The sequence below is a fragment of the Ammospiza caudacuta genome, chromosome 17 (assembly GCF_027887145.1).
Source record: "Ammospiza caudacuta isolate bAmmCau1 chromosome 17, bAmmCau1.pri, whole genome shotgun sequence".
NCBI classification, from domain to species: Eukaryota; Metazoa; Chordata; class Aves; order Passeriformes; family Passerellidae; genus Ammospiza; species Ammospiza caudacuta.
Genome location: NC_080609.1, coordinates 7451629 through 7465911, shown reverse-complemented (window position 1 = coordinate 7465911; position 14283 = coordinate 7451629). Strand labels below are relative to the sequence as shown.

General features: G+C 39.5%; 1 protein-coding gene across 5 annotated transcripts in view; it reads right to left on the bottom strand.

The window, feature by feature from the left end:
* Positions 1–846: 846 nt before the first annotated feature.
* CLEC16A (C-type lectin domain containing 16A) overlaps positions 847–14283 on the bottom strand; it is a 58106-nt gene continuing 44669 nt past the window's right edge. For 3 of the 5 annotated variants that reach the window (XM_058815781.1, XM_058815782.1, XM_058815783.1), the window contains 2 exons: positions 13337–13483; positions 847–3871 (listed from right to left, as the gene is read on the bottom strand). In XM_058815781.1, coding sequence (XP_058671764.1) covers positions 3531–3871; positions 13337–13483 — 488 coding nt within the window. In that variant the 3' untranslated portion in view covers positions 847–3530. Of the gene's footprint in view, positions 3872–7671; positions 7792–13336; positions 13484–14283 lie in introns of those variants that run through there. The other 2 variants (XM_058815784.1, XR_009275429.1) reach the window with 2 other exon arrangements.

The window sequence follows — 14283 nt, the reverse complement described above, 5'->3', positions numbered from 1 at the left end:
AAACCCCCAAGAACTACTCCCCTCCCGACCCCTAAAAACATCCCACCCTAGCAAGCCCTGCTTGGATCACCCTCTGCTTTTCAGAATCCAATAGGAGATGGCAAGAGTTATTCTATTTGTTTCTAATTCATGCTGCAAATGCTGGGGAAGGTCAAGAGAAACACAGCAGGCAAGCACAGGAGAACTTCTCCAAAGATTGCTAGATAAGAGAAGAGCAGTGCCCAGGTGAGTGGTATCTTAAGGTAGGTCAGTGTGGTGAACCAGGGACACACCAAAAAATTCTTTCAAGAAGGACAGTAGCAGTTAAGAAGAGACTTTTCAACATGTATTTAGATGGCTACATTAGGCTGTCTGAAAGAAGGAGACCAATTACCTTGGAAGCAAAAGGCCTTGATCTCCTGCCCCCAGCTATGTCTCTGCAGATCTCTGATCCAACTACAGGACTAAACCATTTCTTTTCCCAGGCAGCAGCTGCTTGCCTGGGCAATGCTCTTTTAAAAGCAAGTTTCACTTCAGCTGGTTAGTGGAGACAAGGGCAGAATGTTTACTTTGGTGTGGGTTTTCTGACCACTACTCCCTGGTGGTCAGTGCCCCTGCTCTGAAGGCTGTTCTGGAGCTCCCTGTCTCCTGCAGGAGTGACAGCAGCACCTCAGAGTGACAGTAGTGCCCCAAGAGTGACTGACAGCGGCACCCCAGAGTGACTGACAGCAGCACCCCAGAGTGACTGACAGCAGCACCCCAAGAGTGACTGACAGCAGCACCCCAAGAGTGACTGACAGCAGCACCCCAAGAGTGACTGACAGCAGCACCCCAAGAGTGACTGACAGCAGCCCAAGAGTGACTGACAGCAGCGCCCCAGTGACTGACAGCAGCACCCCAGAGTGACTGACAGCACCCCAAGAGTGACTGACAGCACCCCAAGAGTGACTGACAGCAGCACAGCACTGAAGTGTTTACTTTTAGGAAGTGGCTTCATCCTTACACACACAGTTTCACCTGCTTGTCTGATAGCTTACCTACATCTTCAAGCATAGTTTATTTTACTGCTAGTGAAATGACACAATTCCAGGGCAATTACTGAATTCCTGGATTGCTTGAAGTAATCACAAATTAACAGTAGACCTATTCTTCTATTTTCCTAAAAACAGTATTTAAGTCATTTCCTGTGAAGCTCTCACTAGACAAGTGATCATGAGATTGAAAAGCCACTCAAAGGTAATAAAAAGTACAGTCACCTCTCTTTCCCTTTGCCCCATTACTTGTGCAGTACAGCTCAGGGGTGAGATTATTCATATGCATTGAAGAGACTCCTTGTGCATGGGTCTAATCTTACTAGAACTGAATTTGAAATGAGATAAATTAAGATCAAGGTTTTCCAGTCTAAAATTACTTCTGTTTAAGGGAACTCAGCCTGCACAGTGATATTTTCTGTAATCTAGGTCAAGAATCTAAGGTTAATAACCAACATAAAATGATTTCTAATTAAGTGAGGCATTTTTTATAATGGTCTCCAGAATATTACTAAGACTACAGTGTAATGCTGCACCATTTTAGAGAGAGTCTAGACTTCAATCAGTTCAGCTAATAAAAATTCATGTGGTTCTTGTGCCCAGATTGCTACTGATGTGTCTAGGCCTGTTCAGGTACATGCACATTAGCTGCAACAGTGACTGCATGAATGCAAATTCATCTTAAGCATGAGACAAAAAACCCAAAAAAGCAGGCTCTTACTCTAGTAATGCCAGATTTTCACACAAAATCCACTGCAGTGCTGAGGACACCTAAACTCTGAATTCATTTAGAGTTTGGGCCACTCTGGAATGGTCAGAGTATCAGTTAATTCAATTTGAGACAAAGTAGAAGTCACAGAAAATTAGAAATCAAAACTGCATGAAAAAGTAAATAGGGGGAAAAAATTACTGGCATTCAAGTGGCAGACACCTCACATACCCAGCTGGCAAAGATTCAATTATTATGTGAAGGAGAAGACAGAAAAAGTGAGAAAAGTGGTACCTGTGAATTAGTCAATCTCATATGTGTATATATATATGAATATATATCTATATATACACACATATATCTACACACACATATATATGACAGCCAGGAAGAGGTACAATAAGCAACTGGGAAAGGGGTAAAAACGTTGCAGATTCACCCATTTGGTAAGAACTTAATGCCAGTAGAGTGCAGTGGTGACTGAAATCAATACCAAGTAAACAGCAGCCCTCCTCTGAGGAACTGCCAACTCAGGGTTGAGAACAGACCAGCAATGACAAGCTACTCAATTTACTATTAACTTAAATTAACTTACTTGGAAATTGATGAAAAATCTGAAATTCCTTTCATGTTAAATTATGTATCAAATCAGCAAAGAACATTCCAAGCTTTAAGAAACATCTTTGCCTTTTCTGTCAGCTTGGTGTCAGGATCTAGGAAGTAATGTGAACTCAGAGTCACTTTTACGTATGTTTAATGTTGTTTAACTGAGATACCATCCCAGACAGGAAGAAAAATAAACAATACCTTTCGAGATCAGACTTGCAATGGAATTATCAGTTAGATATGGTGACCTTCTTCCTACATGACTATGAAAAATCTGAAAAACCTCTTTAGAGTAAAACTGCTTCTGTCTGCTTCTTGAAGTTGTCTTTCAGTTGCAGAGATATCACCATTCCTCAGATGTGTAGCAATTTGACTGTCAGAAGTGAACAAACAAGCTATAGCAATCTTGTAAAATATTTTACATTCCTCTCTAGGCGTGTAAGCAAAGACTAAAGTAGTCTCAAAAATCCCTTGTGTTAATTTGAACAAGCATTGTGTTTTAACTTTGAATCAAACCTTGAAATAAATAAATATGGAAAACATAGTATTTAAGTCTGGAGTCCTACAAAGACAATACTGAATGTGGCCAAGCCTGCTGGTATTGTGCAGACCTCCAAAAGATGAACAAGGTTAGGATTAAAAAAAAAAAACAACCAACCAAAAAAAAACAAATAAAACCCCAAAACCCCTCTTCCACAAATAAAACCCCAAACCAAACACCAAACTGAAAAAACACACCCTGACTCAAATGGAAATTTTACCTCTGTCCTATAATATATAATTTTTTTCTGGTCAATGGCACGTCTCCCATTTCAGAGACGTAACAATGCAGTACCATGAAGCTGGGTATCCAAAAGTCTCTTCACTTTGCCATAATACTGTAGACCTTTTACAATAAATTAGTTCCTATTAGAAAGACAGTAGGTTCTCTGAAACATGTTCATGTTCTTGTATAACATAAACTGGTAGGAAAGAACCAATCTAGATTGACAAGTCTGGGTTTTTCTCTCTTCCCCAGTTCAGATATGCTGAGTATGCGATGTTGGCTCCAAAAACTGCTGACATTCTCTGTCACCACTTGGTCCCTTCATGTGGGCCTGAGGCCTCTCAGGCCTCCAGAAGTATCTGCACTCCCAGAGGAAAAAAAAAATAATCACAATTTGGTTGCAATTCCTTCACTGTTTATTACAGTCTGCATGGTGGCTTTAGTCAGAACTTTCCTCCTCTACCTCTTTCACCTTGTCAACCTCAACTTCAGGCTGCAAAGAGGCCTGAGGGATGCAGCTGAATGTTCGGATGCTGTGCGGATCCACTGGTGGCACCAGTGTAAGCGACTCCACGCTCAACGTGTCCGTGCTGTCATCTGTGAGTAAGGATATGGTGGGCTGCTGGGCAGGAATCAGGCTGGGAGAAAGGTTGGCTGTTTCTGTGTCACTGGGTTTTACAGCATTTCTGCTGGACTTGGAAACAGCAGCAAGAGTTTCATCAGTCAACATCGTCTGACCGGAACTGGCCGTCAGAGGCTGCTCTGGAGCTGAAGCATCATCTGAGAAAAGAAAACACCAAGAACAATCAATACTCAAGGCAGTATGCACATTAACCTAACAATACACCATTATTCAAGAATAACTGGGTAGAAAATACAGTTATGTGAAGCACTATGCTTACACATCCACATTTTAGTAATTAGAAATAAACCAAAATATTATAAAGGCATAACCTAAAATGTCAGTAGGATTATGTTCTAATTAGGAACCATTTAGTATTAGAATATGTATCAATATTAAAAATTTTCTTAGAGAGAGCAAGTTGAGGGAAAGAAAACCTCTCCAGTATTTAGTATGAACTAAAATGAACCCGCTACCCCTTACCAGGAAGATCTTTAGAAATAAAAGAAAAAAACTGAAGAACCACTCTACAGCCAGCTTTCCCAAAAGGTGGCCTGTTTCTTACAAAAATTTGGAAGTCACTCTCTCAATTCATCCTCCAGGTTCATATTTAAGTGACACCTCAACCACAGAAAGCAGAATTATGGCAGAAGAGGAAGGAGGACATTTCCTTGCTGCAACTGAAAGGTGCTGCAAGAGGCCTGCTTTACACAGCCTTCTGAGACATGGGGGTCTCCTCCTAAGCAAGGAGCATCCAACACTCAAATTGAGAATAAGCATAAATGCTACAGAAAACTGATATGCTGCTGCACCTCCTACTTCATGAAAAACCCCTCCAACATTATTAGCTATTTGTGCTGTCCTCTCCCCCTAAAAATCCTAGTGAACTGTCAAGCAAGCTGTTCATTTGGCTCAGGATGGAGAGGGAATGGACAGGATGAGGTGATACAGCCTTAGATGATCAAGTATGCCCAGAAAAGTCAGTTTTTTTTCTTTTCAGACTACAATAATAGATGCCATTAAAGTAAAAGGTATCCAGCTTCAAGACAGACCAGTTTTAAAGCTTTTCTAAGAAACAGCATGTGTTCAAGTGTACAGGAATCTGCAGAAAAGCTTACAAGGCAATGTAGTGAATACATAAGCTAAGAATTAAATTATGGTTTTAATACACAGTGACCTTAAAAAATTTTCTGTTTCATTATGATTCCAATTAGTCCTGGAAAACAGAAAGCATGAACATAAGACAAAGGGAAAAAAAAAAAAGGAAAAGCAAAGTAGAGAATGGAATGGGTATCAGTAAGGTATAAATGGATTACACTAAAATTACTGGTTTTTTTACCTTTCTGGTAAGATAACCCAAACAATGGTTTACTCTCACTCCAGAAACCACTCATGTACTTTTTGCTGAATTGGAGGCTAAAGCTTCTTGCTTTGATAAAAACAAGATTTTTAGATGGTAAAAAAGTCTGCTATTAAATAAAAGAGGTATCAGTGGTTATTTTTGAACTATAAGGACAGATTCAAAGTAACCCTACAGATTCTTTATCTGTCAAGAAGCTTTAGTGAGAATGTAGCAACTGATAACAGAGGAAGTGATGCAAGAATCACATGGAAAATGAACTACTCAAACAATGAAATACAGGCTCATTTCTCTGAATTCCAAGCTGAACACTAACATTTCAGTATGCACAGAACAGTGAGTTTCTGCTTTTTCAACCTATACAATCTTCAAATGCTATCAAATGCTCTTTGCCAAGGTAACTTTTAAATCTTATTTATACTACAGCATGAATAGTCACCCAAATTCAGATTCAGAAACCTGAGGCATTCTGGTAAGTAAAGTATTATCAACTAATGGCATTCTGCTCAGAATGTTGCATATAGCACATTTCTATTTAACTTCTGAATCCACACTTCAGTTCTTAAATCATTCCTTCTCCTCTCCCAATAGAATATCAATGTCTTAATACTTGAATTTACTGAAATGATGAAAGACATTATATTCTTTTGTTATGCTGCATGTTTTGGTCCCAAAATCCTTCCAGGTAGGTTCTAAGTTAATGTTAAAGTGACTCCTTTCTTAATGCCACAAACAAAAAATATTTGGAAAAAGTCTTCATAACAAAAAGTATCTGGAGTTAACAAGTCCAAATTTTCTACACAAAAGTCTCAAAAAAACCCATTAAAAAGAATGACAAAAGTATCAAAAACTGTGAGCAAACTACGCTGCCCAGTATTTCAGTGGCAGCATTTGTAGAGAATACAAGATCAGAGCTCTCCTGTGCTTCCCTCCAGCTGTTATTGATATTGCTAGAAGCCAGTCTCTCTCCTCTCAGGATGTCTTTTGTCACTGCCAGCCTGGTTTCCATCACTGTGGCATTGAATTTCAGGGAACAGTGGCCAATTGCTGTAACCCAGGGTGGCACCACTGTCAAAATGATCAGAAAACAAATCCCAACACACAAAAGGGTGGAGGAGAGAGAGTTCTTAACACTGTCTAGAGCTCACAAGAATGTCTGTCCTTAAGCAGGTACCAAGCTCTTGCTTCTAAGGAGTTTCACATACTCAGCATATTTACAGATTAATTTCTCTACTTATTATCTGGAATTTCCCTTTATACTATATATAAAAATACTAACTGGCTTTCAAAATCCAAACTCCCAACATTTTGTTGCAGTTTGACTTTTGGATAGAAAGAAAATTTGTAATTTTTCCCTGGATAAAACCACCGGTCACCGAGATATGCTCTGCTCTTAAATATCAAAAGGTTATCACCTAATACTAGAAAACAGCATTTCTATTTATCTTTCCCCAGCCTCAATGTACTTAGGCAAGAGTGTTTTGGCACAAAATATATGCCAAATCTGCAGCAAAACCAAGGAGAGAGAAGTCAGTTTCTTAAAATGGTTTTGATCTTAATACTGAGCTCTAGCAAACAGTCTTCCATACCTCCAAACTTATTGTACTTATTGAAAACAAGGTGCAATTTTGCAAGTTTTGGGGTATTATTAGCTCTCTTTGGATGCAGAGCCTTCAACAGCCTTACATGTTTTTCAGCACTTCTTTAATACTACAAAGATTATTGTTACAACAAAAAAAAAACCAACTAAAACATTCAACTTGTTATATTAACTTATGCTAAGAAGGGTTATTGTGAAAGAAGTTTGAAAAGAACAGAAAAAGGAAAGAATAGACATCTACAGTGAAGTGTCCTAAGCTGTACAGCAACGTACTATGAAAGGATAACAAAAATACAAATTACAAGACATTAGGCAAAAAGTTGCAAATTAAATCTATAATGATGAAAAAGGGTGTTTATATAATACTAGCAGAGTAAAGTAGCTTCATGCCATGACAGGAACAAAGGAAAAGAAAATTAGATACAAGTTCAATCAGATTATATAACAAAGGTCATCTGGAGCGTATTTCCATATTTTTTTGCATCTGCTCCTCCTCCTCACCTCCTCAGGTAAGGACAATCAAACAGTCCATAAAGTCATCTGCTAGAACCTGATGATCACAGAAATATTAAGCTTGTGCCATCAGAGTCCAGGGACAGTCTTATGCTGAATGCCTGTCCATTTGACCTGTGCTATAAAGAGATTTCTTGCTGCTGGCCAAGGACCTGCATTACTGTCCATTCAGGAGCCTGTGTTTACTGAATTTCACTACAGCCAGGGCTGCCCTGTGCAAATGAAGACATGGCTGCTTTGAAGCTGGAGGCTTGATAGCACAATTTCCACCTTTGGCACGAGTGCCCAGAGACATGGGAGAAACCACAGATAAGGCTTTCAGGAACAGCTCATTATTGATTTACAGTTCTCCCAAAACAAAACGCAGAGACAAATATTATAACGCTTTCTTCAGTTTCCTACCTCACTGTCACTGCTGTCAGCATGGAAAGCAAATATGTTCTACTGATTATTATGGGCTTGTGAAGGCTTATGGAGGAACCTGCCTGAGTGGGTATTGCGGGAGTTTCTGCTGCAGCTGCTGCTGGAAGGCCTAAACCCAGTGTCCACCGTGACTGTCAGCCTCCGACAGACTAAACACCCGCCGGCGTCCTTTCCTGCCAGACCTTACTAGAGGGAAACACAGCCAGAAATCATACAGAGCCTTCAACAATGACACAGGGGAGGGAAACTGGAATGGAGACAAAGGATAAATGTTAGAGCAGCAACAAGAATAAGTGACAAGGACACACCCGTAACTGCTGGTATCTTGAATACAATTTGACACCACACCAAGAGTCTTCTACTTTTGGGAAATACTTCTGAAGCAGGAAGTATTCATTCTTTAGAAATAAATGAGTTTATATGAATTTAATGCTTTGCTTCCTATCTGAAAATGTTTGTAAGTTTGGGCTATGTCTGGCAATATCAACATCAAGGAGGGCTGGCAGGTATTTATTTGCATTATAATCTACTCACCTGCTTTAGAAACTTTGAGAGAAGTTCTTTACCACAAATTCTGGTGACACAGAATTATTCTCCTTTCCCCTGGCCATGAATTACATGCAGTGCAGTACTGTGCACGTGACAACACTTCAGATCACTCAGCCCTACTATTCTGAAACCCAACAGTAGCATTTACATTTGGTTTATGATAAAACCAAACACAGGGTTTGAAAAGATAACAGCAGTTCAGATGATGATGCTTGGTGCATAGAAAGTTCCTAGAAAAGAAACTTTCTAAGAACAAAAGTACTTCCTCACCTAGTCAGAAAATTACTAGAGCTTCACAGAACAGGAGGTCAAACCACATTTACATTACTGATTATAGAGGGAAGAGACAGAGATGGTTTCAGTAGGAAGGCAGGCACTGCTCTTCTAAGCTTGATTAATCACCCTCTCCTTGGAATGGAAATTTAATTTCAGACTGGAATCCAATATGTTCTCTGCAACAAGGGACAGTTCTTGGTACTTATCTTAGATATTTTATCACCAATACCTGCCAGAAGCACAAAATACAGCTTAAGTGGCACAGATCAGTGCCTTGTGAAGTCCTCATTACCTATTGCTCTGATGTAAACATTTTCTTAAGTACTGAAGCCAATTGCTTTTTAAAAGTTAAGACAGCTTAAAAAGTAATAAAATACAGCACAGATGACATTAATACATTCATAATTCTGGAAGACTGCTAACTTACAGTAAGAGAAGAGCTTCTATATCTAATCCTTGGCATATATGACAATAAGCACTTTAAAGAAGTGTACAGTTCCAGCAGGAGTAGCCAAGACATGACTGTATTCTAAGCTCTGAAACTTGATGATTAAAATCTGTCTAACGAGAACATTTTACCTTATGCATAGTAACATTTCAAAAGCACATGATAATTAAAAAAAAAGCTAAATACAAAGAAAAAACCAACCTGATAGCTGGACTTGCAGAACCCGACACTGATTTTTCTGTCTTGCTAAGCAATCTGCTTTCTTTAAGGGATGATTTCTGCTTTTTCAATTTTAAAGAACAATAATCTTGTAAAGGGCTAAGTTTAATCCCCAAACACTGCAAATGGGGGAGCTGCCAGTCTTTAAAATATCTGTGCCATAAAGCAGCTTGACAACTACTAGGTAGGATAGCCAATGAACTTGGGAGTCATAGGAGTTTATTTCACTCATGACAAAGCAACTGATGCAATGCTGCGGGACTGTTTGATGCAGGTATGAGTGATAACAAGTAAATTATTTTTACAAAACATTGAACTAACATAACTTTTCCCTGTGATACATTTTTGAAAGAGCTTTTGCCGTTTAATCATCAATTTATCCTCTATGTTGTAACATTTTCTCTTAATTAACATGCAATTTGTCTTTATTTTGTTCTCATCTATCACTGTTTTATGTAAAAATTGGTGTCTATGTTCCAAATCTCATTTTCTGAGACAACTCTGTGAAGATTTACAAGTATCATCTAAAATATATTAAACCCTGACCAGTTTAAATCTGTCAACAGACTGTAACTTAGGACACTATAATCACAAGTTCACAGTATAAAAAGCTGTGTGGTTTAAGATGTTGCTCCTAAGGAAGGTAGTTGAGGTAGTTTCCTTGAAGTCCAGATAGGCATCTCCCCTTTATCTAGTCTGGCCTTCTTGTCTGAAGTTCCTGAGCAACCCAGGATGCTTTTCATGCTCAACAGCTTGAGCAGGTGCCAGAACAAACAGGGGAGCAGGGAAGGAGGGGCACAGACATTTGTGTGTGTGTTCAAAATGGAATGGGAAATGAGACAGAGTCAAATGTGACAGATGGCAGCAGCATTCAGGGGCTACCTTGGGACATAGAACAGATTTTGGTAACTGCTTGCTGCTCATCACAGACTGGTTACTTCCTCCTCAAAGGAGCTACTTCACATCATGCAAGTCACTGCTCAGAAGCAGAAGAGGAAAGGCATTTTAGCTTCAACTGTCCTCAAGTGGTTAAGCTAAGGGAAAACCACTGCTTTACACAGAAGTGGGTGAATACCAACAGCTGTTTCCACATCCCAGCTGAGTGGTCAGCATGACCTGATCTAACACAGACTGTGCTCATGGCACTGTCACCTCCTTCAGCAGAGTTCTGTTCATGCACAAGTTCACAGAAAAGCCCCTTGCACATGCCAAACAGAGCCCCACTTTCATGCCACATCTCTGGCAAGTTTCCAGGACAGATCACAATTCCATGTAAGTATTACAAAAGGGAGAATATTCAAGCTCACAGTAAACTGGTCAATCAGTTAATGCAGAGACCCTGATCCCAAGAATGCCACTACTGAACAGACACTGAGACTGGCAAAAAGTGTCAAAAGGGCTCTGGGGGTTGGGGAAAACCCTTCCTACATTCACACCTCCTAGAAGACCTAGGGAGTTCAGAATTCTCACTAGTCTGTAATAAGGACATTGAGCCACCATCAGAACTCACCCACAGGTTTTAAACCACTACCTGTGTTCATTATTGCCTGCAACTACACTAAGCAGTTTGGTACAGACCAGGGCAGCAGCTTTGAAGAATTATGCACACTTATTGCTTTAGTCTGATTTTAGGAACAGTTTCTGTGCATTAACGAGATTCTTCTAGAAAGAAACTAAACTATTAGATATGCTGCAGCTATGCACCAAATACACTTCTAACACTTACAGCCAACATATCAGTCTGACCTGACCACTGGTCCTTTGAACAGCCACATACATGGCAGGGATTCTTGATCCTACAGGCCAGAGCAAATATGGTCCAGCAAAACCCCTAAGCCACATGCATGCACCTCAGTTCCAACTGTGCATTATCCTACTGCAATAAAATACCTGCTCATGCACATAAAGCCACTGCCTGCCTCTCTGTAACTGCCCTCTGAGGAGAACAAAAGTCATCCTTGCAGCAGATCAGTGCAAGTTCTGATTTGGGACTGGAGCAGCTGACGCACATTGTCAGGTTCATTCCCTCTGACTTGGCTGAAGGGGACTGGGCCCAGTGGTAGGACCCAGAATTGGACCCTCACAGCTACATCTGCTAGAGCATCACATAAAAAAAATAATCAAAGCACACCCAGAGACAGTTTTCCTGCACGACATGTGACATTTTGCACATACTTTATGATTAAGTCACAATGAAGGTCAAGGTGGGCAGTTCATGCAACCTAACTGGCAAAGTGCATACTGAAATCAGGCACTCCAAAATACTTTTCCTCTAGTTTTGGTCTGGGTTTTTTTCATTATTTTTATCTTTATTTTCAGGGGTGAGGAAGGTAGGGAATAGTTTGGTGTTTCTTGTTGTTTGTTTTTCTTTTTTTTTTGGAAATCAATGAGCAGCTTCCTGTCATCAAGCTTTTTAAAATGCAGGAAAAACAAACAATTTTATGTAACACAAATGCCAACATACTGTGTAAGCAGACTGCAATTTTGTTAACTACAGTCTGTGATGATACTTCAATAATTCACTATCTTTTTATACTTGATGAGTAATTTTATGTTCTGGATCTATGCATTTTTTCATAGAAATCAGATTATGTGTGCTTGAAAGACCTCAGTCTGAAACAAAGCATAGTCTTGCTTGATATTTTTGTGAACTAGCTTGAATTGCTTATACCTACAGAAATAATATAGATTCTTTATTTTCATTTCCTTTACCACAGTTTTCTCTTAGATACTCTTGGTAAGAACCTGTAGCTGCATTTCTCTTTCTGACCATAGAGGATTCAAATACAGCAGAGGACACTGTACATGAGCCTTTTTACACTGCTAAGGAAAACATGTCATCAAATTCATGTTTTCTTGTAGTGCCAATCCAGCCTGAGGATTCTGACAAATGACAGCACTTCTCTGTGCAATGACTACATATTACCTGGACCATGAAGAGACTGGGCAACAGCAATCACTTGGCAATAGAGGAAATAAATTTTTGAATATATGGTATATAAAAATATCCAAATTGTATTCTGAAATTACACATATTGCAGGACTATTTTGACTATGTGTTAATCTCTCAAGGTAATAGATGCTTTTTAATCTAGAGTCTGGCTGCTAGAATGCTTTAAATATTTATGGTACCTTAATTTCATCAGCACTCTTTCATTACCCTTTCCAGCAGTATTTCTTTCAAGGACACTCACTTGAAACATATTGGTCTGCTGACACTCTTCAGTGAAACCCAAAAACACTCAATACCTAAAGAAGTTGCGTCATTTCCTGTAGGACTGCAACAAATTTTAGATATAGATGGGCCTTCCAAATAAAGGCAAAATGGCACATCTTAGAAGGGGTAGCCTGATCAACCCTCTCAAGGAATGATTAACATTGTAAGTGACCACTAAAATGAGGGCTTGCTTGAAAAGTTCTTGAGAATCAAGTTCCCTCTATTGTTTTATAACCAAAATGAGGTAGAGTAGGTCACTTCTAGCATGAAAGCATTTCAGGATGCACCCTTGTCTAGTCTCCAGCCTCAGGCTTTGCCTCACACAATTTGCACTCAGAACAGACAATGCTACAAGATTCTCTACAAATACTACATGAAAGGGAGGAATAATGCAAAAAGAAGTTCCAGTTTAAGCATACCCACTAAATATACTGACCAATGCAAACACATGCAACCTACATTTGTGAAAGTTACACTGTCAGTCTATTTACATTGCAGCCTCTTCTGCACCAATGAAACAGCCTCCTGAAATGTGGAGGTGTTCAGCCACAAGAGTGTTATTGCGAAAACTTTGCAATATTAATATCCATAAATAATTATTTTCAAATATTTCATATTTGGCCCATTGTTACAAATTACCCTGAGGATCAGATAAACACACAAAAGCAAATGTCACCCAGTTCAAAAAAAAAGCAATACTTCAGTTAAAACAAACCACTGACAAAAAAAAAAATCCTCAACATTCTAAACTGTTTGTGCTAGGAGAGAAGTCAGACAAGCAGGACATTATTTCACCAATACTTAAAGTCTCTACTGAAAGAAGCCAAGTATTTAGAGTTCCAGAAAGCTGAAGAGATCACTGCAATTTATACTACAATTTACTTTTAATTGGCTTAGTTGATTAAGTAATCTAAAACCCTAAAGCCCTACTCTTTGAATCCAGTAACAAAGCAACTTAATTTTACAATGAACTGCTCTGCATCCCTTATTGCCTAGGCTGAAGGTGGTGAGTGAATACCTGCTGGGCTCTGGGCAGCAGAAGGAGTGGATGTCGAGCTTGCAGTCACTGAGTCACAGCGCCCTGTACTGCCACTGCCACTGGAAGGGGACGGTGACGAGAGCGGGGATGGATTGTGCTGATTTATGCACTGGGCTACAGCAAAGCCTGCAAAACAGGACAGTGAAGTTTACAAGTTAAATAGCAATCTTAAAAGAGTTAAGCTGTTGAACAAACTGGGAAAGGGTAAAAGCAAATCCTGTATGAAGGTGATGCCAACCTCATGTAGTGACCCAGAGGATGTGCCCTTTCCCACCTTCATCCTGGAAACCAGAGAAGTCTGAATACACCTGACTGAAAACAGGCTACAAGTGCTGATCAGTAAGTAAGTAAAGAGTTTAAGGGATTAAAAGCATTTTAAAACTTAGAGATTGCACAAACAGTCAAAACATATTGAAACTTTTCGATTTTTGATATAGTCAATATATTCACAGGTCACAGACCGTAACATGATAAGGAAAACAATTAAGTCAAAAGCGAACAAAAAACCCTCTTGGATATAAGACCTACATTTTTTTACTAGACACGACTTCAGAAAATTTTAATCAATCACATCTAATGCTGGCACTGAACTTCATCCAGCCTCTCACAAACTGAATTTTTTCCAGTGTGGAAGGAAAGACTGGAAAGGTCTATGCAGTGTCCGACAGCACCTCTTAGATGAGTCATTTTCTGACTTCTAGTGTAATTCTCCTTCAATCTCTTTGCAGGGTAGCATCCTTTTCTTTCCTAACCAGATTGCATTCATTCCTTTCTCCTTCTATAAGTACACACCTATAGCCACCTCTTCAGGTTTTGCTAGCAAGCAGCTTTTCAGAAGTTGATGCGCTTCTTACAGCAAAAGAAGTGCCTTCACCACGGGCTGTAGGTCAGGTGAGGCACACCATGTTTCTGCTTCTGCAGCTCTC